The sequence below is a fragment of the Tympanuchus pallidicinctus genome, unplaced genomic scaffold (assembly GCF_026119805.1).
Source record: "Tympanuchus pallidicinctus isolate F22 unplaced genomic scaffold, pur_lepc_1.0 scaffold12, whole genome shotgun sequence".
In the NCBI taxonomy this organism is placed as follows: Eukaryota; Metazoa; Chordata; class Aves; order Galliformes; family Phasianidae; genus Tympanuchus; species Tympanuchus pallidicinctus.
Genome location: NW_026294637.1, coordinates 15,371,284 through 15,395,652, shown reverse-complemented (window position 1 = coordinate 15,395,652; position 24,369 = coordinate 15,371,284). Strand labels below are relative to the sequence as shown.

The 24,369-nt window shown below is 45.6% G+C and overlaps 1 protein-coding gene across 3 annotated transcripts in view; it reads left to right on the top strand.

Moving 5' to 3' along the window:
* The window catches only part of RORA (RAR related orphan receptor A), a 378,614-nt gene that overhangs the window by 311,632 nt on the left and 42,613 nt on the right, over nucleotides 1-24,369 (top strand). Inside the window, exon 1 of one of the 3 annotated variants that reach the window (XM_052672311.1) lies at nucleotides 4,247-4,388. The exons of the other annotated variants lie outside the window; for them this stretch is intronic. Coding sequence (XP_052528271.1) covers nucleotides 4,358-4,388 — 31 coding nt within the window. The 5' untranslated portion in view covers nucleotides 4,247-4,357. Of the gene's footprint in view, nucleotides 1-4,246; nucleotides 4,389-24,369 lie in introns of those variants that run through there. 3 annotated transcript variants of the gene reach the window in all.

Sequence of the window (24,369 nt, the reverse complement as noted above, 5' to 3'; positions counted from 1 at the left end):
TTTCAGAATACTCTGAAGAGAGCTCAGTTCTTTTTGATCAGTTTACAGGGAAAGGCATTTCTTTGGAGAGCCTGTTTATGACAAAAATTATTATTTGATGATGATCCTTGAACAAAGATCTAACAGTTGCTTCTCAGAAGATAAATGAAATGTTGCTGTGTTTTGTGCCACTGACAGCCATCTCGACTGCAGCGTTTGCACCGCCTGTTGAGTTGTCCCCATCGGAAGGGACATGCTACACAACAGCAGCTCCAGCTTCTGGCAAGCAACACTTGGCCAAAAATAGCCAGGTAAAATTAGATGTGAAAACGAATGCTTTAACAACTTGCAAACAATTCCTGCTTTTTGTTAACGTGAACTTCAGGATGAGTGTAGAAAGCTTTGTCAGCACAAAACTGTGTAGATGAGTATCTTTCTGGGACCAAGGAGGGACTTGGTGATGGCAGTGTGATCAGTAATCCAGTACCAGGCACCATTGCAGAGTACTCAGATAAAAGGGGAGGTTACTAAATCCAGCTGGATGTGTTTCTTGCCCGTCGTCTCTCATCATGGAGCCATCTGCAACTGGTGGCAGATGGCAAGATGAGATTATGGCCAGTCACTTTAATTCCGAAGTGCTCTGATGTTTCCTTACATTTTGAAAAGCAGCAAATATTGTATGCTTTCAAGGGATGCCAAGGTTGGAGGAAACTGGTTAACAGCACAGTTCACTATGTAGCTCCAGTTCCTTACTGCCAGCAGTGTCTCTAGCTGGTAACAACATGGACTTTGGACTTAGCTCTCCCTCAGATGAATCCAGAACGTTTTGTCAACTTTGTACTTCATTTCACCAGGTGCAGAACTGCAGCAGCCTTGAACAAAGCACAGTTCCCAGTTCAGCAGTTGTGAATAGCAATGTATTTAATTGAAGTTGAGGGATAGTTTATAAAATGGCTTGATTAACAAATATAGCTGCAGGCACACACTGCACAAAAGCATGTTCCTCAGCGAGAATTTGGGAAGGCATTTTGTGTGAAGCAAAATGGTACGATTGCAGGGTCAGCATCGTAGCGGTTTTAAATAGATGAAAAAGAGTCAGCTTAATGAGGACAACCTCAGTTAAATTCATCTTCTACGGTGTGAATCACTTGGAGTGCTGGAAGGAAGTGAAGACGAAAATACCCCTAAATGTAGGGGGAAATGTGTTAGGGAGCAGTCCTTCTGTGGGTGTTGTGTGTAGCGATTAGAAACCCATTCAAAAGTGAGTATCAACAGGATGGGCAGAGTTGTGTTTTGTATTTCAAGCTTCAGAGCAGCAGTCTTCCTATACTTTGTTTTGGATGTGTTTGGTAAGCTGGGCTGTGATGGCCCTCTGCGCCTGTGGGGTGATCCATGGAGCAGCCATGTGGATCTCTGACACTTGAGGTGAGCTGTGCATTGTACACTGCTGTGGCATCTGGAGCTGCATTCCTGGTGGGGGCTGAACGCTGTGCCCATCAGTAGGAGCTGTGAGCACCTGCTTGGTGCTATTTGTCAGAGTACTGTTACCTTTCCTGGACAGGGCTTAGCTCCAAAGAGGAGCTAGTTAGTGGTTGATAGGTGTTCTCATTTGTATGGGTACTTTTTAAGTACTAAAAATACCTCAGTGTTTCCAACTGTCACTAATATGTGTTGGAATCAGTGCAACATTTCCTAAACATTTAAAAGAATTTATGTCATTATAAGCATATGAAAAAGTCAGTAAAAGAAAAAAAAATAATAATAACTTTATCCTGACATAGTTAAGGCTATTTTTAAAGCAAAAACATATGTAGGAAATCGAATTCTAGGTGATTTTAACAAAATGAAAAGGCTCTTTTCCTGCCGAAATTGAAAATCTGAAGACCCTGGCTGATTTACTGAAGTGTTTTTGTGCCACATCTTTTCCAGTAAATTAATTCTCTGCCTGAGAGAAGCGCTGCATGCAGCCCCTTCTCTGCAAGAGGATTTACGTGCAGTTGTGTCTGCAGCAGTAGAAGAGCAGTGAGCAACCATACGTCGGAGTGGTTTGACAGCTTCAGCTCCAGCACTGCCCCGTGTGGTTCTACCTGCTTTGCACAGAGGATTATTACATGACGCAATTTTCCTTTAAGAGTGCTTTTCCTCCACGCTATATAGGGGTGGAAGGCGATCGTTACGCCCTGTTTTTATTATTCAAATCGTATTGATAAGGAGAGCTCAGAACTCTTCCTGAATTAAGTTTAATGATACAGAATGCAAAATGTGTCCCAGCAGGCTGCAGCAATGCTCATGCTCCAAGCTAGGGCAATATCAGCATCCTTCTGCAGCTAGCAGCATTTACATTGCATCTACTTGGGAATGCCTTCGGTGGAGCTGAGTAGGTAGGAAGAGGTTGATGTTTTCTCACTGTTGTTGCTCGCTGTTGTTGAAGGAGAGCTGGAGGAGGAGAGCTTTTTAGATTCTGCCCGGTGTGCTCAGAATGCCCGATAAGTTAGCACAGCACGCACCTAGCAGTCCGGCGCTGGCAGCTCCTGAGCGGTGACCGCGATGAGAACGGGCGGTCGCGCTGGAGCGAGGCTTCGGGCCGGCACAGCGCCGGGCGGCCCCGCGTTGCCCTCCGCCCGCGGCCGCCCCGCCCCGCAACGCCTCCCGAGCGCCGCCCGCCCCGCCCGCCGGGGTCCGCTCAGCCCGCCGGGGGGCCGCGTTGTACGGGATGCGTGTTGTGCCTTGCACGTCAGGTGTCATCCCGCATCGCAGGGCTCATTTCAGCTGGACTGGAACTAAATGCAGATCAGTAATAATGTAATGCTGCGTACCTTAAGGTTAAATGTCTGACAAGACAACTGCCGCTAATGGACTGTGACATTTTTCAAGCCACGGGTCTGACATTACTTGCTGTGTCAGGGAGAAATGTTCACGGGATCTCACTCACTGCCTTACATATATTAAGACATCCTTCTTTTCTCTTGTGCGTGCTGCATGTTGCAGTGCTGCAGCTCATGCCAGGCATGCAGCACGGCCACGGTCACAGCAATGCTGCAGCTCATGCCAGGTGTGCAGCACGGCCACGGTCACAGCAGTGCTGCAGCTCATGCCAGGCGTGCAGCACGGCCACGGTCACAGCAATGCTGCAGCTCATGCCAGGCATGCAGCACGGCCACGGTCACAGCAGTGCTGCAGCTCATGCCAGGCGTGCAGCACGGCCACGGTCACAGCAGTGCTGCAGCTCATGCCAGGCATGCAGCATGGCCATGGTCACAACAGCGCACTGCAGGCCCAGCTGCTCCCAGCAGCACCCTCAGCCTTGGTCGGGCCCACAGGGATGCATTACATGTTCTGTGCCGATCCCCCCAGCACTGAGCTCAGCTGGGGCCACTCATTCAGCATAAGCACAGACAACAGAACCAGATTGGAACTCTGTACCAAATCCTTGCTAAATTGATTCTGCTGCACTGCGTTAGCTCTTGGCATTCTCTGAGTAAGTAAGATAGGAAAGCATCCTGAAGGCTGCTTCTGCCCGTGTTTGAGTGGCACTGTGTTGCTCTGAGAGCTCCTCACGGCAGTAAGCAGGCGTGAGCCATTAGGGGTCAGTGCCGGAGGGCTGGACTCGGTGTTCCAAGAGGGCCCTTTATGGACACAGGTCTGCGTGTGACACACTACAGTGCTTCCTCCGGTCTGCTTTCCCTTGTTTTATCTTCTGTATGTGTGTGCAGTCTGATTTGTTGCTGGGAATGCCCTGCTCTGTCCACTGTTACACGTCTCACAACGCAGTGCTGCTTTCCCCGGGTTTTCCTCTCTAGTGACGCTCCTCCACCAGCTGCCGGGCACTGCAAACAATACCGCCGTCGCTCACGGAGGTTCCAGGGAGCTGTGGTTCTGGGGAGCGGGTTTTGGCGGAGGGCTCTCGGAGCAGCGCAGATCCGTGCCGCGAACGCTGCCCTCCGCGATCTGCACCGAGCCGGCGAGCTCCGAGCGGCTCCGCGAGTGCCGAGGCGTCCCCGCAGCGCTGTTATTTTCCGCTTTAAGCGCCGCTTCCCCGCGGTTCGAGGAAAAGCGGAAGCGAAGCGGGGCCGCGGCTCTCCCTGCACCTGCCGGCCGGGCCGCGCGGGGCGGCGCTGCGGGACCGCCTCGCCCCGTGCTGCGCGCCGCCCCTCGGCGCCGGGAGGGAGCGCGGCGTAAACAAGGCGGGGGCCGGGGCTGGCGCGCTGTCAGCGGGTCACATGGAGCCTCATATGGGCCGGGGGATGGCGGCGCGGCGCGGCTCTCCGCTGGCAGGCGGCGGCGGCTGCTGAGGCGGCGGCGGCTCGCGCCGAGGGCCCGTCCCGTCCCGCCTCCGCTCCCCGCCTCCCCGCGCTCCCCGCCGCTTCGCCCCCGACAAATGATGTGTTTTGTGCTCGCCGCGATGAAAGGTAGGCGCAGCCCGCGGGGCCGCCGTGCCGGGCGGCGGGGCGGCGGGGCCGGCGCTCGCTCGACGCGCGGCGCTCCCCCCCGGGGCGGCCTGCGAGCGGCACGCGGCCGGCGGCCCCGGGAGCGGAGCGCGGCGCCGAGCCGCGGGTGGCGGCGGGGCGGGCGGAGCCTCCGAGGGCTGCGGGCGTGCGGCCGGAGCTGCGGGAAGGGAGCCGTCCCGACTGCCCGCCGAGCCGTGCGGGGAAGCCCTGCCTCTGGAGCGGGGCAGCGCCGTGCAGCATCCTGTGGGCAGCTGGCGGGGCGGCTGCTCGCGTTCAGAAGGGTTTGGAACGAGAGGAAAATCGGAGCTGCCGGGCGGTTACTTTAAACCTCACCTTTTTTTGTGTGTGTGCGTTCCGATCGTAGCCCTTAATGGGGACGGTGCCGGACTGAGGAGAGGCAGAGGAAGTTTTGAACGGGAAATCAGAAGTGTAGGGACACGTTCTCATGCTCCTAATAAAGTAGGCTGTGCGGTGTAACTTTGCATTGCACAGTTTTTAAAGTAAGGATTCTGTTTAAAAAATAATAGTCATCTTAAAGCAGGAATTTCTTATCTAACCGCGGTGTTCTTTGGTAGTAACCGAGAAGAGTCTCGTGCTGTCACTTGAATTTCGTGCCCTGACTGAGGTACAATATCTTTTCCTTTTGAATTATTTTCATGGGTTGTGCCGGTAAAGCTTCTCCAAAGTCTCTTCTTTTAATGAAATAATTGCTTGAAAAAGCAGGTTAATTCTGGTGTCGGTGCCAGGCTGCTGCCTTTTGTCCCACGTAGCGGGCAGCGCTGCCGGCAGCAGTGCGGCACTGGGAGCACAGGGGCCGTCCGTCGGTGGGCTCCTGCTCTGCTCCGAGAGCCTGTGTGGGTAAAAGGCAAGCACTGTGTGCATTAATCGTTATTGTGCTGCATGTGTTTGGCAAGAAGATGGAATTGGGTTGCTTCAAATACCAGCATGCAAAACGAAAGAAGATGTATTTTTAAGTGTGAACTACGTGGCCGTGTTAGCAGCCCTGTAGGATTTTACATACACAGACAGTGTGGTTTGTCAATACAACCTCTGCCAGCAGGCTTGAACTATGTAACCCAATAAACAAAGGAGAGAAAAAAACGTCACTGATTGATTGATTTATTTAAAATATATAACCATTTCACATGCGTTTGGACAGAGGGTGAGGAGCAAGGAGCTGCTCCGCAGCAAGTCGCCTTTGAAGTAATTGTTTCAGTTCTTCAGGGAGTTTTGTGTAAACCAATTTCCATACTGATATAAAGTCTTGTCAGAGCCCAGCTGTTGGATTTTAAGGTACAATTCACAATGGCTTGATTATGGAGTTACTTAGGGCTCTGTCCTTTTCCAGAATACTCATGTGGTACGTTTCATTTGTATTTTGTGCTACTTAATTTCATGATACGCTGAAAAGCTTCATTGATTCTTCTTGTTTTTTAACCTGCTGGACAGAGTTCTGCTGCAGGAGATGTGTTGTCACATGTCTGACAGTGACCTCCGACTGCCACAGAATAATGGACCCCCAGTGTTGCTGTTTGGGAGATGAGATGTTTGGGAATGCAGTTCAGGTGTGTGAGGGGGAGATGCCAGATATGCCGCTGAATGGAGCGTTTTACTTCTTCCTGATGTTGCGATGCTATCTTTTGAGTTTTCTGGTTGTTTTGTAGTTCAAACACAGAACATTATGGTCCGAAGGAAAAAAATAGGATTCTTTTTTTTTTTTTAATAAGTGAAAAAGATTGTTAATTCCTTCCTGGTTGCTGGTGAGGTACCCCAAATTGATACTGTTGGAAATGAATTGTGAGTCACTTTATTCTTTTTAATGCAACATGACGTTTTGTGGAACGGGTTTGCTGTCACGCTGAAGCCCAGGCTGCCAAGCCTTACGTGGGTCAGAGCAAGCACACATTGTGGTCAGCTGTCAGCACACCAACACGTTCCCAAGGCTGGGAGGGTCATAGAGTCACAGAATGATTTGGGTCAGAAGGAACCTGAGAGATGGGCTGGAGGTGTCGGTGGATTGGGCTACGTGGTAGGAAATGGAACTTTCTGGTTTCAGGCAGAGGAGAAAGGTGTTTTTTCTCTCTGTTTCTAAGAAAATAGGCAATGGTGAAGCATCCAACGTTATGAAGATTGAGTAAATGTTTTGCAGACTGATGGACCTTTAAAAATGGTTCAGCAACTGTTACAAGTCTGCACTGGGAGCCAGGGAAGCCTCACACTGTTAGTTGTTGCAAGCAGGCCAGAGTTAACTGGGGGATCCTTTCTACGGGGAGTGCCGTTTCTGTGCTCACCCACTGGAAGTTTGCAAAGAAATTGAGTAGTTCTAGCAGCCTGCTCTTTGGTACAGATCTTAGTCTTGCGAGAGTCCTGGCTGGGAGAAGAAGTATCAGGATTGACTGGTAGGAGAGAAGAACTAATGATGCTGAATTGGTGAGCAACTGCTCTGCTCTGGAGCAGCACCAGTGGGATAGGTTACTGCAGCTGCGTGGAATCGGAGGTGACAGACTGGGAGCTAGATCCAACCTGGTGGTGTTTGGCAGGCTGTGGGGTATGTGGGGGTACCGGGCAACTACTTTGTGAGGGACAGGGATGAGGTCTGTGGGTGGTGAGAGCTGGAGGACTGGGCTTCTGCTGTCCTTAGGCCATGTCAGTAGAGTTCCATCTCCTGTGGTTAATGAAGTACAGAACAGAACCTAGTGAGAATTGCACTGCCCTTACATGCACGTTTCTGAAGGGAGATCAGCAGGATATCAGGCCTAAGCCCTGCGAGCCTTTTAACCTGGATGTATTTACTGTTAAGATAGAAAGGTGTGATTTCAGCTTCTAATTCTGACTGGTGCTGCGTAGCATCAGTGAAATGGAATCTGTTGCTGCTTTGAGGACCATGAAAGAAGAATTGGTTATTCTGTTGTAGAGAACACTGCTTAACTGTCGGGGTCTGCACTTGAACCTTTGGAAACGCAACCAGTTTTCTGACTGGCGTTGGCGCCACATGAGGGTTTAATCATTGACAAACACCTATTTAAGGAAACAAAACACCAGCTTTCTTTATTGGTGCAAATTACTTCTGCACTTTGCTGCATTCTCCTGCTGGTGCATACAGCCCATGGGGCCGGGCTGTGGTGCTGTGGGACCCCCTCCTGCAGCTCCCCGTGCCCCCTCCCCACAGGCAGCGCCCGCAGCTGAGCCGGCCCCTGCGTGCCATGCTGCCTCTGACGTGTGTTCTGTCATGGTTCTTGGCACTGAACTGTCAGCACGTTGGTAATTACTCTGTGCTTTTCACCAGTAAACAACTGCACGGGGAAAATATCTTGAAAGCCGCTTCACAAATTGAAGCATGTTTAAATTTGCCTTTGCTCTCGCGCTTGTGAAAGTTAAATCCAATTTAGCAAATATCCAAGTGCAGGACTTCTGTTGACTAAATATTAACAAAATCTGGCCTTTGGAACTGCGGGCTGAGAGGCCGCTTTACCTGACTGCGCCGGAGCTGAGCGAGTGCCTGCGCCAGAGCTGTTTGTTGCGGCACATTCTCAAGATACGGCTGGTTGGAGGCTTACTGCTGAAATGGGTGTTACAGGCCCTTTGAAAGACTCGAGATTTGCAAGTAAAAAGAGGAAATCTGTCTTCATGTCTCACTCTGTGATAATCAAAGGCAGTTGCTTGCTCTGTACAAGTCTCGGCTGGGGACGTTCTTTCAAGTGTGGAGAATCTGTACGTCCTGTTTAAGTCAGCGATAACCGGGGGTGCTGAACACCTCCTAGATCAAACTCGTTCAGCTTTGGTACAGCTCTTGCCTAGTGACAGTGGCGAGCCTATTGCAGCCGGCTGGCAGCACAGCCTTACAGCTAGTTCTTCTCGCCGGGTCTGAATCAGCAGCGTACAGCTGCGGCCATCTGCGGTGCTCTGTGTGGATGCTGCCCATCTGTACTGTTGTAAGAAAGAAAGAAAACCGCTGAAGGAATGAGGTGATGGGGGCAGGTAGTTAGGAGGGCTGAGCCTCCTGGTTCAGGGCCATGTTTGCGGGCCGCAGCCGGGGGCTGATTCCATATCAAGTATTTCACCAGCATCGGTGAAAAAGGCTGTTTTTTCTTGTTCCTTGCGATAGAGATTCTTGTATGTTCTCCTTCTTTTAGGCCTATGTAGCACTAAATTCTAACCTTCAGGGTTTTTAAATATTCGTTATTCCTTATAACTTCTCTTGCCTACAGTACATAAAGAAACGATCGTTATCATATACTAATTACTGGCAGGGCTGCAAGTGTTTCATCTTCACAAGAGAATTCTAAATTGGTGTATTTGTTTCTAAACTATATGTTACTAAATCAGAACTGTCAGACCTTTGTGTCTCTCAGGGGTAGTGCATGCGGCTGTATGTGTCTGACTTTGCAGTTCTCTATCTAGTATGAGAGGAAGTGCAATGTGGAGCCTTCTTTTCTTTTTTTTGTGCGTGTTCTCATGAGATAAGTTACTGTCGTGTGCAAAATAACCACGTATGAAAAGAATTTGTTAAGTCATTACGAGACTAGTCAGGCTTGATACCTTTTAGAGTATATGTTAGTCTTTCATTCGCAATGAGAGAAAGAATTAGACATTCACCTTCCTCGTATTTATGTGTGAGCTGTAATTTGCAGTTGCAGCTGATAGCTCAGAGATCAAACACGCTGTAGTTCTCTCCTTTCATGATTTGTCTTTTCCTTGAGGACTAATATCTGAGGGATATGCACATAACTAATGGTGCAGAAACTCTCCTCTAACCTCCTTTACGAAGATCAGTTTTCCTTGGGTTTGCAATAAGCAATAAAAAGGGAAAGGAGGATTCTGTTCTCCAGGAACAGCTGTGTTATGAGAAAAAGGTGACTCTATGTGGGACAGAGCTCTTTGCTCATTGGATGGAAAATATCCACAGACTGAAATACGTAAGCAGAAAGCCTTGTTAGGGGACCTGGCAGATGGATGCTGCTTTTTGTGCTTCATACTGTTTTAAAGGGAAGTTTGCCCACGGTTAATGAAGTCTTTAGTTTGCCCTTCTTCTTTTCTTTTTTTTTTCCTCTCTCTTCTCTCCTTGACTTGCCGGTGGCATTTGGGCTGAGCAGTTCAGCGAGGCGCAGGTCGGCACACGGGGGCAGTTTCAGGCAGCTCCCAGTGCCTGTGCCGCCAGCTGAGAACGCCGGGGAGTGGCTCAGGGTGCCACGCTGCTCCCCACGGGCTGTGGCAGCTGCGGGCCGAGCTCGTGCCAGCTGGCACACCTTGCACGTCGGCTGCGGCTGCGCAGCATCCCAGGCAGGCTCACATCTTCATGGAGAAGGCGGTATTTGCTTCACTCTTCCTGCTCGGTGGTGTGGGGAGCTGAAGCCTTCACGCCAACAGGAGCAAGGAGCTCTCCCAGCAGATCTGAGCGCTGTTAGGAAATGGTGGGGAATCCATGTTACGTCCTGCTTCCCTTTGCCTCATGCGTCTGTGTGTGCTGCTTGAAGCAGTGCTTGAAGCACGGAGCTGAAGCCTGGCTGTTAGCTATGGGGCGGCACTCTCTGAGGTGGCTAATGCTCCTTATGCTCCTTGGCTGCAGCCTGACGTTAATCTCTGACACCTAATGTTCTCACAAAGTGCAGGAGCCCCCCAAGAGGCTGGGGCTCCCGGCAGTGTTGGAAGTGGGGTTCCCCACTGCCCTCACCAGCAACACAGGCCCTTGGTTCGCTACTGCTGCAAGAGCAGCAGGGCGCTGTTTACTGCAGTGTCAGCCTGCAGTACATGCTGCCAGCACCTGCCCAGGCACAGCCACCAGCCTTGCACAGCAGCTTGTTGTTTTCCTTCCTCGGTGGTGGGAGTGATGCAGGACCCACACTTGTGGCTCTCCTGTTTGTGTAAATCTAGCCTTTGGGCCATTTGTCATGCTCCATACGTAGCCATCTAGGCTAAAATCAGCGAGGAGAGGTATAATCATCCCGGCTTTCATTTTAAGAGCATTTATCTCTGAGGTTAATTAAAGCTACTTGAATGTAAATAAGGCTAACCTCTTCACTTCTGAACAATGCAAATAGAATAGTCAGCATACTTATAGGGTATCAGCCATGTAATTATTGTGTAATGTTTGTGTTCTTTGAAACACCATGCTATTTATTGCCATTGAATCCTGGTATGAGGTGCTTCATAAAACCAACTGCGTGACTCTTTATTTTTGCACTTTAGAAGAAGCTGATCATTCACACATGGGGGAGGAGTGACATTAAATCTTTACATAGAAAGAGACACTGGTGTTACAAAGGCTTTGTCAGAGTGTGTTCTTTCCATCTCAACAACCGCTGCCCGCAGCCCCATCCCATGGCAGCACGCTGCAGGCTGTAGCCCCACACACTGGCTTCAATTTCAGACAGAATTGTCTTAGTTTTAAATGGTATAGTGTGAAGAAATCAAATAGAGCAGTGGGAATAGGATGGTATGCAGGGCCTCAGGTTTTCAGTGTCTCCACCGTGGTTCAAAAGGGGGCAAGATGCGTTTGTGGTACTGAATTTCCACCTCTCTCTTCAAAGCACTGGGAGAGCCGGGACTAACTCAGCAGTTTTCTCCATTCCATCCAAGAACCATTTGCTTTTGAAAACCCAGTACAGTTTACACGGGTCAGTTAGAAATGGGTTTTTGTTGCACTTGGCACTTTGGCACTTAATCGACATGTCCCGTGTGACTGAGAGTGGTCTTACACGTGCTCAGCCCACAGCATGGGATCACCTAGAACTTGGGTGGGATGTGGTTCTCTGGTCCTGAGTTCTGAGCAGAACTGTGTCTTCCAGGGGCCATGCTCTGCATCCCGAAAGGATGCCAGCTCCTTTCTGAGCCCTGGGTGCTCTTTGCCTGAAGGCAGTAGTCCAGGCAGGGTACGGACAGCCCAGGAACAGCACTCCCTGGTCATCAGAGCACCAGGAGCTTCCTTCCAAGCAGCAGCATTTACATCCTTTGCTTCTGACTTGCATCTGAATGATATTAATTGCTGTCCTAGCTGAAAGGAGCAGCAGTAACTGCTGACTTCCTATATCAACTGTAATGTTACTCATAATGGGTGTGCTTTTCCATTCAGCTAAATTAATTAGCTCATCTTTGTCTGTATTTGATTTGGCAGAGGAGTTATTGTGGGAAAACACATTTTCTAGTTAATTTATAGTGATTGCTTCAAGCTCAGTTTGGGAGTTAATAAATCCATCTTCTACACTGCGCAAAACTGCTTATCAGATTTTCACTGTTTTCCCCTTGGTTGAGCTAGATCCTGGCTTACTTCGGCAGTGCTGTATTACTGAGAGATGCTGTGAGTATTAAAGGTCAGTGAAACTACCCTTTGGTGTGGGGCGGGCATGTTGGAGGTGTTCTCAGCTACTGCTGCAGCATCAGCTGTGCCACACCGAGGGTGCAAACTGCTGCTCTGCATGTGGGGGAGCTGAGCCTGCCCTTGGCCTCATCTTCCTTTAGAGGGACACTCCCTGCCGCTGTTGGATTAACAGATGTACTGTAGTAGGTTTGGGAGGAGTTTTTTTTGTACTGCGGGTACACTGTTGAATTACAATAAGTATTTGCTTAAAATATGAGTACATAAGGATGTTTATGACTGCTGGATAGATTCTTGCATCAACAGATAATAAAAATCCCAGACATGTTAATTAAAGAGCTGTAGATCTTTCATTTGAGAAACCTCATATACATAGGCGCCTTCTAATGGCCAAGGCAGCTGGGTGCAGGTGTCCAGCCTTGCAGCAGGAGCACCGCCATGGGGAGGGAGTGCGAGCAGGGCCAGCCATGGCAGCAACATGTGGGGATTTCACATCCTGATGCTCTCTTCAAGGAGCATCAAAATATCCTGTCCGCCTCCTGCATTGGACCTCTTGTTGGAAATTAACGTGCAACCTCTCCATGACACAAGCCAGTGTTTCATTCTTCAGCTTTGCTTGGTTGGTTATCTTGCTGCATGTGGTAGATGCTGGGTGAGTGCTGGGAACTCCCTTTTGCCCAGACCTGAAAAGGCCCTGAAAATGTCATGTTTTCAATCTTGCTATGGCTGGCTCCCCATGATCCCATGTCCTAAAAACCATGCTGGTATCGCAGAGTAACTTTGGATTCCCATTCAGAAGGTGAAGTGCAGTGCCTGGGCAGACTGTGTCAGCTCTGAGCGTGCTGCTTCCATCACTGAGCTGCCTGGTGTTCATGGAAAATGGGAATTGCTATCTGTAACAAATGCTTTTTTTGCATATTCTTTCTTCCTCTAGTACGGTTTCCTCATTTTAAATTTAAACTGGAAATTAAAATGCTCAAAGCAGTGCATTTTTGTGGCCAGAACACTGGCTTGTCTTCAGTCTAGGAGGCTGGACAGAGGCTTTGGTAGCAGTGACAGAGGCATCGATAGCAGTGTTGGCTTCATTGCGGAAACAGAGCTGAGTATGGGGAAACTCCCTGTCCTTACTGTCAAAGGTCCAAAATATTCTATTTTTTTCTGATGTTTTCCTTTCCAACCACACTGTTTATACTTGCAGAAGTGAAAAATAGCCAAACATAAAGGTAAGGCCAAAGCAGAGATCTTTTCAATGGCAAAACCTCAGTCTAAAGGATTTCTTTTCTTACAGTTGATTTTAAAGCCCTCACAAAAGTGCTTCATGATGAAGGCTCTCCTGTGTCTCATAGGGGCAGCTCTGGCATGTACTGGTTGTAAATTTGCACTCCATGGTGTGTTACTGCTGCCCACACTGACTAGAGTTCTTTAATGGATGTCACCCACCTCACCACTTAGCCTCCTTGGTGTTGCCAGTCTGACCTCTGGTGTGCCCACTGCAGTTTGAACACTGCCCCCGGGGGCAGAGTAGAGCCTGAAGGAGAATATCCTGAAAACAAGCTGTGTAAAATGCACTGATACACTTGTTCAAATGGGACGAAGCACGCGACTCCAAAGCCAGGTGGCCTTAGATGTTTGAGGAGATCCTAATGTGTAGCTGTTGGTGCTTTTTAGTGGCTGGATGTGGTCCTAGTTCAGGCCCAAAGTATTGAGAAAAAAGCAAGTAAAAGCACACTTGACTAGTTAATTACACTTTGTCGAACATGTTTGGGTACATTAGCTACTGCTCGTACTAATTCGTAACACTTGAAAAATACGGTTGGATTTGATTTTTATTCAAGTTATCATTCCAAAAGAGTAGCACAGTTATTGTGGAAATTCTGAAAACCCATTGCTGAGAAATGTGACTCACAGAGCGAGCACCTCATGAAATTTGAATGTTGAGAAGGGGGGATGACTGGCAGCTCCTGTTGTAAGCATGCTAGTTACAATAATGTATAAAAGTTCAACATCAAAGAGATCACTGCTTAGTTTGTGGCAGACTTGTACATCAAAGAACAAACAGAGGACAAAAGGAGCTGTGCAGAGATACAGTTTGGCCTCACAGACAAGTCCCCGTGGAGTGCTAGGGAGCTGCTTTCATAACGTGGAAATTATCTTTGGTACATCATCATTTCTGATGTGGGGAACAAGTGAGACTAAGATTAAAAGCACTCTCTCAGAGTTCCGTCTTGCCAGTGCAGTGGGTGCAGGTGCCCCAGCTTGCACGATTTTAGCTGCGGTGTGACTCGGGTGCAGAACGGGGCTGGCAGATTGCAAGTATGCCTACAGCACGGCGCTCGCTCTGGGTGGAGCAAAAGGCAGATAAAATGCATAAATGAAGGCTAAATGCCTACTTCTGGAGTAATGGTTCTGTATTATTACACTTGCGGTCACACACTGCATGGTGCTCCCAAAAACGTTGTGGAGCTTCCCTCCTCAGAGGTATTGAGACCTCAGCTGGACTCAGCCTGGAAGTGGAGTCGGCCCTGCGTTGAGCAGGGGCTGCTCCAAGCAGTCTCCAAGGTGCCTTCCAACACCAGCTCTTTTCTGATTCTGTGAGGATAATACTTTTATACTAAGACAGCCATCCACCTATATTTGTAATATGATTTCTCCTAAGACAAGGCATGATTTACCCAAAAACGTAACCAGCTCCTACGCAACGGATGTCCCCACAAAGAATTTTTTCTATCATTTCTTTTTTTTTTTTTTTTTTTTTTGAACTTCTGCTGCATGGGAGCCAGATGTGGTTTTGCTGATTCAGGGTTTTAGTAGCTAATGCATTATAACAAAAATCCTAAATTCTCCCTTAAGCCAAGGAGGAAGTTTGTGAATTTCTTACTGTTGTGCTTTAGCTTGGCAGGCAGCCGGGCACCATAGAGCTGTTTGCTCACTACCCCCTCGCAGTGGGACAGGGGAGAGAATTAGAAGGGAAAGCCTTAGAACAAAGAGAAGCAATACTGACTGTCCTAAGCACACGTCCAGCGTCAGAACAAGGCAGGGTGTGAGAAATTTGTCACAGAAAGTGGTTCGGCTGCTGCTTACCAATCGGTGATATCACTGTGCTGAAGTCATGGAGGCTTTGCCATCAGTGTGAATGCATCTGCTTTAATACTACAATGAAAAGTAGGTCACATCAGTTCTTCAGCTCTTGTCTTCTTCATTTGTATTTCTTGTCTATATGTGCTGACTGCTTATGTGGTATAAAAATGTTAATCGTGAAATCCAGACTAAATCTGAATTCTCTGAAGTTTAAGTTGTGCTTGGATCAACGATTTTAATAATAATTTCATCTTTTATGGAAATATTGTTGTCAGCAGACTTAGATTTTTCTTTTATTGCAGAACTAAAAATATTTAGAATCTGAGGGAATCATTAGGAAATACAAAGGGTTTCTGTTTAAAAACCCTAGGGAAACCTGATTAGGCATACTCCTGTATAATTAATTGATGCGCTACTACACTAAGAGGAGTAGTGCAGCAGTAAACAGAAGTCGGAATGTAAGAGGCTGAGAAGAGCTGCTGGGAATTGTGTAAAAACATCAAGGCTTGGAAAGAACAATTTGGGCACCTCAGGAGAAACCAGCATTTGCATTTGTTCGAAGGACAAGAAGTTCTCGGTAAGGCCATGAAAGAGGGAGCTGTGAAGGCTCACGCTTGTGATTAGCACTTGCTTTTGCCAGTGAAACAGCTGTAAACACGTTGGGTATTATTGCTGGCAGTATTCCCTGCTGCCTTCAGGTTGGTGCTATGATTGTTCTTAGGCACTGTTTTTAAAATATCATAGGGTCAAGCCTTTTATGAATACTGTCTTTCAAATGCACTGTTTTTAGTAAGTTGTCACTTGAAATGTGAAATGTTTGTGCCTCCATTGCTCTGAGGCCAAGAAATTATGGCCAGCACATGGCCTGTTCCCTTTAATCTCTTCAGAAGAGCTAGGGTTTCCTGTGAAGAGCAGCAGTAGTGTGTCTGTGGGGTCCAGTGGCTGAATGACCCATTGGCAACACGTTTAAAGCCATGTGTCAAATTCCTTGCTGCTCCCCCATCGACGGCACCAGTCCTGAAGGAGGGCTTCCATCCCGAGACAGAATGTGTGCAGGACCAGTAGCAGTGGCCCAGGAGAAAGAAGGAAGGGAGGCCTGTGTGTCTGTTGCCTCGCTTGTTAATTGGAGAAATGAGCCGTACTTGAAGAGCTTTACTAAGTGGCTTTACTTGAGCTGCACGGGGTGCCTGAGCACTTGTAACAGCACTGCGCTGCTGCACATAAGGGCTGGGCACACTGACATCCAGCCTGTGCTGAGGAAACTGTAACTGTTTGCAAACAGTGGCCACTGCTCTCAAGTGAACGTGATGACGATGTGTGTGCCCTGCTGCAAGGAATTACAGCAGATGTGTTTCTTCCATACTCTTGCAGGGTGGAGGTTTCTTCATTCAATTAGGTCAAGTCCTGACCTGTTAGCTGGCGTGGAGTGTGGTAGGAAGAGACGAGCTGTACGTTTTAGAAAGGCTAACCAAATCAATTCAGCTTATATGCTGAACAGGAAGAATTTTTAAAAGAATTTGCTTCTGAATTTAAAAGCAAAGTTTTAGAGCCTGTCTTTCCCCCTTAAAAATAGCTGCACTGTCAGGTTAATAGCTTGTTATTTCAGAGAGCACGTGTGCATGGGGAGAGCTGCCAGTAACTCATAAAGCCAGAATCCCAAAATGAAATCCTTGAATACTTTTTTTTTTTTTTTTAATTGCATTGAGCTGAAATATTCCTTAGGGAAGTGCTGGCAAAAACACGGTGCGGGGTTTTGTTGCTTAACTTTGTTGTATTGTTGCCACACTACTGGAGATTTGGTAACTATTACAAGTTCAGATTTTCTGTCAGCAATAGGTGGGATCCCTGCATACAGGAATGAATGTCTGAAATGGGCAGCATGCACGGATGTCCAAGTTGGGCATGTTTCCTTGGAGTGTAAAGTTCAAGCACTGAGAGCACATCCACAGCTGGCATAGATCTATGTGTTTCAGATAAGAAGCACCACTAAGCATTATTTCTTAAAGGCACTATTTCTGAATTTGAACAAGTTTTGGTTAGGCAGGCATATTTTCCTTGGTGGAAGTTTAACAGTTTTTGAGGACTCTTATCTATTTCAAAAGTAAAAGTACCTTCATAATTGAAATTACAGAGCATGACTTGAAATATATAATCACCAAATACAATGTGGGAGAATAATTATAATTAATTCCAGTCTTCAGAAAATGCTTTCAAATTTGTATTAAGCTGGGTACTAAAATTGTTACTGCTTTGGAAAATGTTCCAAATCTGCAAACATCTCTGTAATATGCCTTTTTCACAAAGGACTGCTTGGTCCAAGAGATTTATCCAAGGAGACAAAACCCAGTTTGCTTGGTTCTAATCTGGTGCTTTGCAAACAAGATTATAACTTTTGTTCCCTTGACTTTTACAATTTAGGCAGATAGATAATGGGCTGGTTTCCTCCCATAAGTAATTAATCTCATTGTAAATGTCAGTAGCATGTAATTTCGAGTATCTACTTTTTTGTTGCTTGTTGTTGTTTTTTTTAAGTAATTTTTTTAAGTAGCATCCCAGGCATTTTGATCACCCATATCTCACATTAGCAGAATTTGAAAAATTATTGCCAACCTGTGTATTCCAAAGTGCGCGTTAAGCATTTACCTTCCTTCCCAAGACTTGTTGGCTGTACCAGAGACTGTCCAGAGAAGGAATTTGTCCTTCAACTTAATGCATAGCAAGTTGCTGTAATGGGGCCGTTTGTATTTCTCTTTGTGTTAGTGGAGTTCCTTGTATCCTCTTTGGATGGTGAAGCCAATAAAGAAATCAGGTGACTCTCAGTGGAGCTGAGCTTAATATTGTTATTTGAAATGATGCTCCTTCAGTGCTGAGAGCAGGAGTTTGAGTGACCTAATCAGGCAGGGTTTAGCATGGCCTGGAAGAATAAGAAGTATTCCCATTTAAAATAAATAAAGGTTGATGAGTGTAAGCACTGTGTTGGTTTTCAGGTACGGCACCGTACAGCAGTGATAACTCAGTAAGATGCTGAAGGACTGTGTGCCCAAAGAGAAAATACATGTAACTGAGAAGGAATTTAACTAAGCATGTATTGATTTCCCTGTGTGCTAATTCCATCACCGCAGTTCCAAGTACATTGTTCAGTGGAGTTAAACAACCCACCTAAATATTTTAAGGGATTGTTCCTTAACAGTAACTGTTTGTAACATCATTGGGGGCAAATTATGTTGGTTGCACAATGTATCAGACGCTGTAAAATGTTGTGGATGTTGTTAGTTATTAAGTAACCAAGAGTAGCACTGGCAGTGTATTAAATCTCTTGGCATTGCATAAATAGCCCTAGATGAGAGAAACAGTCTCCAGTTCAGCCGTTATCCAGTCTGACTTTTGGGGTGGCTGTCCTGGCACTGTCTGAAATGGGGTGAACCAGGCAGCTGTGCTTTCCTCATTGAGTGGTAAACTTCCCCTCTGCAGGCTTTGTATTTGAAATTATTAAGACCAGGGCAGGCTGGAACTGACCCCAAACCAGTGGCACAGGACAGTGCTCTTCACATCCTGTAGTTGTCATGGTTATGTCTTTCAAGCCCTTTCCAGATGAGCTGATATTAAGCTTGTAAAGCTCTTAGATCTGTCAGAAGTTACATCTGTGATAACTGCCTGCCCTCAGCTGTCCTTCCGAGTTCAGACTTTCTCTGCTGTGAGGCAGATTTTACCTTCACTCACCTGTTACACACTTTCTTCCCATGGCTGCCCCTCCTTGCCACAGTGCTGCTTGCACAGCTCTTCTCTTTCCCAGGAGAAGGGGCACCTCACTGTGATGAGGGCTGTGTTTCACTTGCTGGATGCAGTGAGCTATCTGTATTTTCTTCCCGAAGCCAAGCTGCACATCAGAATAACACCAGCACTACGTAAAGCTGGATAAATTCCTGCTTCTCTTTTTCCTCATTTCTTTCTCGCCAAGTACTCTGAACAAATCTTCATTTAATTTTTTTAATGAAAATGTTTTTTATTCTGCAGTGAATGTGTCAAAGTAAACTGACGTGTCATGTAATAGCCTTGTGGTTTTCAGTTTTTCCTCCTTGTTATAAGTTGATGCAGAAGGCATATTTTGATGCTGTTATACTGTGACGGATGAAAAAACTGCGCTGACTTTTATCCAGGAGATGGAAGCGAGAAGCTTTCTTTCAAGGGCTGTAGATCAATTGGTGTCTTACAGAAGTAATACCATGAAAGGAGGGAAGAACTCCTCTTTGATTCTGAAGTCTTTCTATTCCAGTTGGTACAATAATGGGCTTTTGAATTAAAGGTTTGTTAAAGCTTGTATCTATTTCAGAGTACTGACAGCTGAAACTCACCAGCTGAGCCAAAATTTAGATATTTATCCAAGCCTGTTAAGATCAGAATTTATGTTGACTGGACTAAGGTCTAAGCTCTAATACCACTGCTATACAGAAGGCTGCTATTTGGATGTTCAGTGAAGTTCTTTACAGTATGCCTTTAAGTTATGATTTATAACTGGATTCGTAATTTGTAACTGGATTCATAGAAATAAATGCTTTCGGCCAAATGCTGTTGAACTAATTCTATTTTGAAGTCATTAATTGTATTTAGCTCATTTTAGAACAGGAGGGGGAAAGGCGTCAGCTAACCCTACGTAAAAACGACAACAGGATTGTTTTATGAAGAGGCTGTTGGCTCTCCTGAGCTGCAAAGAGGGAATGGTTTGTTGGGTTGTTTGTGTTTTTGTTGTGTGTTACGTTTGGTGTTTTTTTTAATCAAAGAAGTGTGAGCAGGAGCTAGATAATGCATTATTATACTGCAAAAACAGTTCACTGTTGAACAGGCATTAATACAGTTAATGCTTTTCTCTTTTATCGTGTTAAGGTCTTTCCTTTGCAATAGGATCTGGCTATGCTGTGAGCCTACTAGATTGTGTTCAGTAAAACCCTTCTATTTGTTAGTAAATCCATTAACTCTTGTCAGATTGGTAAATTCTCAAGGTAAATTTCCTCTGATGTATTTGCAGTTGAATAATTAGTTTGCTGTATTCAGGCAACTTAATGTAGGAAAGAGATGTTACAGCTTTGACATCTCATATTTAGTGTGAAGCTTAGAATAAAGTGCTAGCTGATCATCAAAACTAAAATCTAGATGCAACCAAAATGCAATGATTTTTAATGTAATTTTTGGTGAGCCCTTGGAGTATGGAGCATGAGTGAAAACAACAAACCTACGCTTTGCTGATGGCTGGGGTTTGTGCTGCTCAAACATCTCCAGCCTCAGTTTCATTCTGTGTCCAAAAAAAAAAAAAAAAAATCTGAAAGTTTTTTACTTTAATTTCGCCAAGTAGGATTAACACTGTAAAAACAGATTGGGAAATGAGTACTGCATGTATTTTTAGACTGAAGCGTGGTACTACTGCAGTCTCCATCTTCAGTCTTCTGTTTTGGCTATTCCATTTGGGTGGATGTAAGAATCCTCCCTCTTGGAATTCACGTCTCCCTGGGACTGCACAGGCTGCATGCAGTACTGTCATCTTGCTGAAGTGAGATGTAATTGCCTGATCCTCTTTGCTGTCTAGTTCCTCATTTCTTTCATTTCATTTCTTTCATTTCTCCTCCTTTATGTCAATGTTCTTCATCTCCAATTCACTTTCTTGTGTTCTTCTTTCACTCTCTTTTGACAGCAAGCTGCTAGTGCCAATTTAATGCCTTTATCAGTGTAGTTAAGGGTAACAACACAACTGCACCTTTACTCCCTTTTTAGCCGTCTGTTTCATATCATCATGAAAGATGGGGGCCCCTAGAACACCTATATGCTTTACCTTCCTAACTTTTATGCCCTGTTCTTCAAGAGATCTTTGTTCCTTTAGCAGCCTTCTGAAATTGCTCCAAGCACACCAGAGGTTATGACAGCTCCAGAAACCATGTCTGAGAAGGGCTTTAATTGTCTTTCCATTTACCAAAATTCACATGTGCTTTGTAAAGCCACAGTTCTTCCTCACCGTGCTGAAAAATTTCTGATTTTCTTAGCACTTTTTGACAGTCTGGGCTAGGAACTCCAACAGAAGCTCACTGGTGCACATAGGAAACTTAATTCGTGCCTGCTCGTCACATGGCTTGGATGTGCCGTTGCATTCAGATTCTGCATGTCATAGGAAAGGGCAGTGGAAATAACGTTCCAAGGTGCTGCAGTTGCTAAAATGACTAATTTTTGTGATGAGCTCCCTGAATATATACAAACCATTCTGGTTACGAGTGTGATCAATAACAAATCATCCACAGGGTGGATTTTTAGAAGAGATCACTCAAACACCCTCTTTGCTCATGGATTGCTTAGGAAATGTGAGTTTGTTAAAATGAGCTAGCATGAAGCAAGAGCCTGCATGAATTTACTCTTAATCAAGCTGGTAAACAAAACATGGAAGTCATTGTAAATTGTGTATTAAGTTTGCAGAAGGAGAACTACAGTAAAGTGTGTTTAACAAGTTTGGGAACCAAAATAGAGAGCAGGGAAAGAAATAGTGCTGTATTGCCATTAAACAGGGACCTTCTTTTTATCTGAATGTACTTATTATTTGTTTGTGTATGTATGCGCCAGACCCTCATCCAAAATCCAAAAAAGTAGAGGTAGTTCCTCACCTCTACTACAGTGATGGTGGTGGACAAACTCTCTACCTGCCCTTGCCTTTATTTCTCTCTGAAGAGGTTATCAAAACCTTGTCTTATAGAGGAGAACCTGATGCAGACACGTTGCTTAATGCAGGTAGCTATGAGATGTTGTTTCATGCAAATCAGATTGTTCAGAAAGCAGTCTCCCAGCAGTTTTGCTCGCAGAGCCCTATCAGTGTAAAAAATAAAAGCATGCCCCTCCCATACGTGTATTTTTATTTATAAATTATACCCATGCACTAATGTACTAATGTTGTGCACATTATAATATTATGTGTATAATATTCTGTGCATGTATATATGCACTGAGAATACAATCAAAAAGGGATCTAAAAAAAAAACCAACCTCTTCCTGTACCCCGATGGATTGTCTTGTGCACCCCACTTTGAAAATGAGTAGCTGAGAATATAGAATGGTTTGTTGGTCAGTATTAAACCTTACTTTCATCATTCTGCATATTTTGTATTCCGAATGTCCAGAGCTTGCCTAGCAACTAAAAGCTTTGTAAACTAACATAATGTCTGGTAACACATCTGTATTGCTGGCAGAATGCAAGACTGAAAAGCTAGAAAGTAGAGATCCATGGGCCAAAGCATGGAAGAACTTTGTTGTAAGGTACAGGTTTATATTCACTACCTGAGTATCTGCAAAGGAGTTCCCAGAGGTGGCGAAATCTACTAAGGGCCACTAAATCTGCTGAAATGTACCAGATCAGTCAATCAGTCATGAATGTTGCGAGCAATTCTGGATGTAATTTCTTATTTTCATGGACTTGTTGCAGTTTTTGGACAAACTACAGACTGATGATAGCGTGCACTTTACACTTGTCCATGAGAAGCATAATTCAAGTTGGAAAATGCTTTCTTTTTTATAGTGTTTCTTCCCTCTCTTTTGCCCTGCTCTGGCTTTTGGAAACAGGTGGGTAAAGTTAGCTAATTCTCAGCTGCCATTAAAATTATTCTTAGTGTTTGTTGGTATTGCATGGAACATTGCATACTGCATATGTTGTTCTTCTGTGCATCTAATCCATGGCTCATCTAATTTCTGAAACAAAGACGTCCTCAGACTCCATTCAGAAGCTGTCAGTCCTACATGTGGACGATGCCAGGGACAGTATGAATGGCAAAAATCATCCATTTGTGCTTCGCTGTTCTTCCAAAAACTTCATCATTTTTGTCCCTCTCAGAACTGTCCAGTAAAGTGCTTACACATCATCAGTCAGCTTGTGTGGAGCTGTTGTGTCTCTTATGATCCAAAGCTGTAGTAGAAGTCAGAGCATGAATATAGCTTTTCTTTTAATACTAATTAGAGCTGAAAGGAGTGTCTGCGTGTGTGGTGATCACACCATATAGAAATGTTTCTTTGTCACTGACTGGTACGTGAAACTTGAGCAGGCTGCTTACAGAAACCTGTCGGGGTTCTTAGGCTTGATCACTGCTTCCTGGAGCTGATCAAGTAGATGTTTCAGTTCTAACAGTTATTTGTCCTGTCTACTCTCAGTTTTCAAAAGATCTTCAAGAAAGTGATTGCCATGAACTATTGAATCCATTGGCTGCTTTCTTTCATATTATCATTTTGCTTCATTTGAATGTGATTAAGGACTACTTGGAATTACAGAAGACAAGCAAACAAAACAGATAGAATAGTTCAGATGTATTTTAAAAATCTTAGACTTCATCTGTGCATTCAGTTGCTTCTTTCTTGTTTTATAGTTTTTTTATTAAGTACTTGAGAGTTGGAAATTCTGTGCAGTAGGACAGTGAAACGGTTGTAACTGGAATATTGTATGGCATCTATCTCACCCTTGTTTTGCTTGAAAACAATACTGGATCATCTTGGCTAGGCTGACTGAAGACAAGACCTAAGGGATGTGCATAACTTTGGCTGCAACTTCACCTAACGCATTTGGGAACAGTGCCCAGCAATAAATCACACAGCACAAGTCATCGCCAACTCCCTGATGGCTCCAACCTGTACAGGAGTGCTGCCATCAGCTTGGCACCCTCCTGCTCCAGGGCCGTACCTGCTGCCCTGTGTGTTTGGACTGTGTGGAAACATAGAGAAAGGAGGGGGTTGTTTCTTTGCTGTGCCAGTGTGAGCCACAACTCCTTTTTCACAGCTTTCTCAGGGAGCTGCTGGCCTCACTTGGTTTATTTTTCCTCTCTGGCAACGTGACTGAAAAACCGTGGGAATGTATTTAAGACAGGTACCACCTAGGAGTGGCAAGTCCTGTACCTTCCCACTGCTCTTCCTGGGTAACACCTAATTTCAGAGGATCACTGACATCAGATAAGGGGCTAAGGAAGCCTTTGTTTGCATGGGCTGCACTCAACTGCTCACTTCACTTTAGTGAAGGCTTTATATTTCAAGGTCCAAGATGAAAATTACTGCCCAGCTTGGTAATGCATGTTTTTCATCTCTTGCTGCTCAGGCAGTTGTGCACATCAAGACCCGGCTGCCCTGTTATTCCACATTAGGGCTGCAGTTTCTGCCTGGAATAGTTATTTGGCTCTTTGCTGCTGCCTCCACTTGCAAAGTAAAAGTGTATTGGTCAAAACATTCCCCACTGCTAAGCTCCCTAAGGCAAGTGCAAAATACTTGAATGGTTTCAAAGTTCAGTATTGTTGCTTTACAGGGAGGATTCAGAGCTGTACCATTGCTAGTAAAATACTGCTTTGGTACCCTGATAGTGTATATTCTGAAAATGTATGGTCTAATTTCAAAGTGGCATTTCTCCAGCTTCTTTTTGGCAAGCAGCACTTTTCCCTGCCCTGGCAGAATTGATTCCAAGTTCTTAAAAGTTACAGCTTCACAGTGATTGTATTTCCTCTGTAATCACTTGCATTCTTTTTATATAAGGAAAATAAATTACACTCAGTTGTG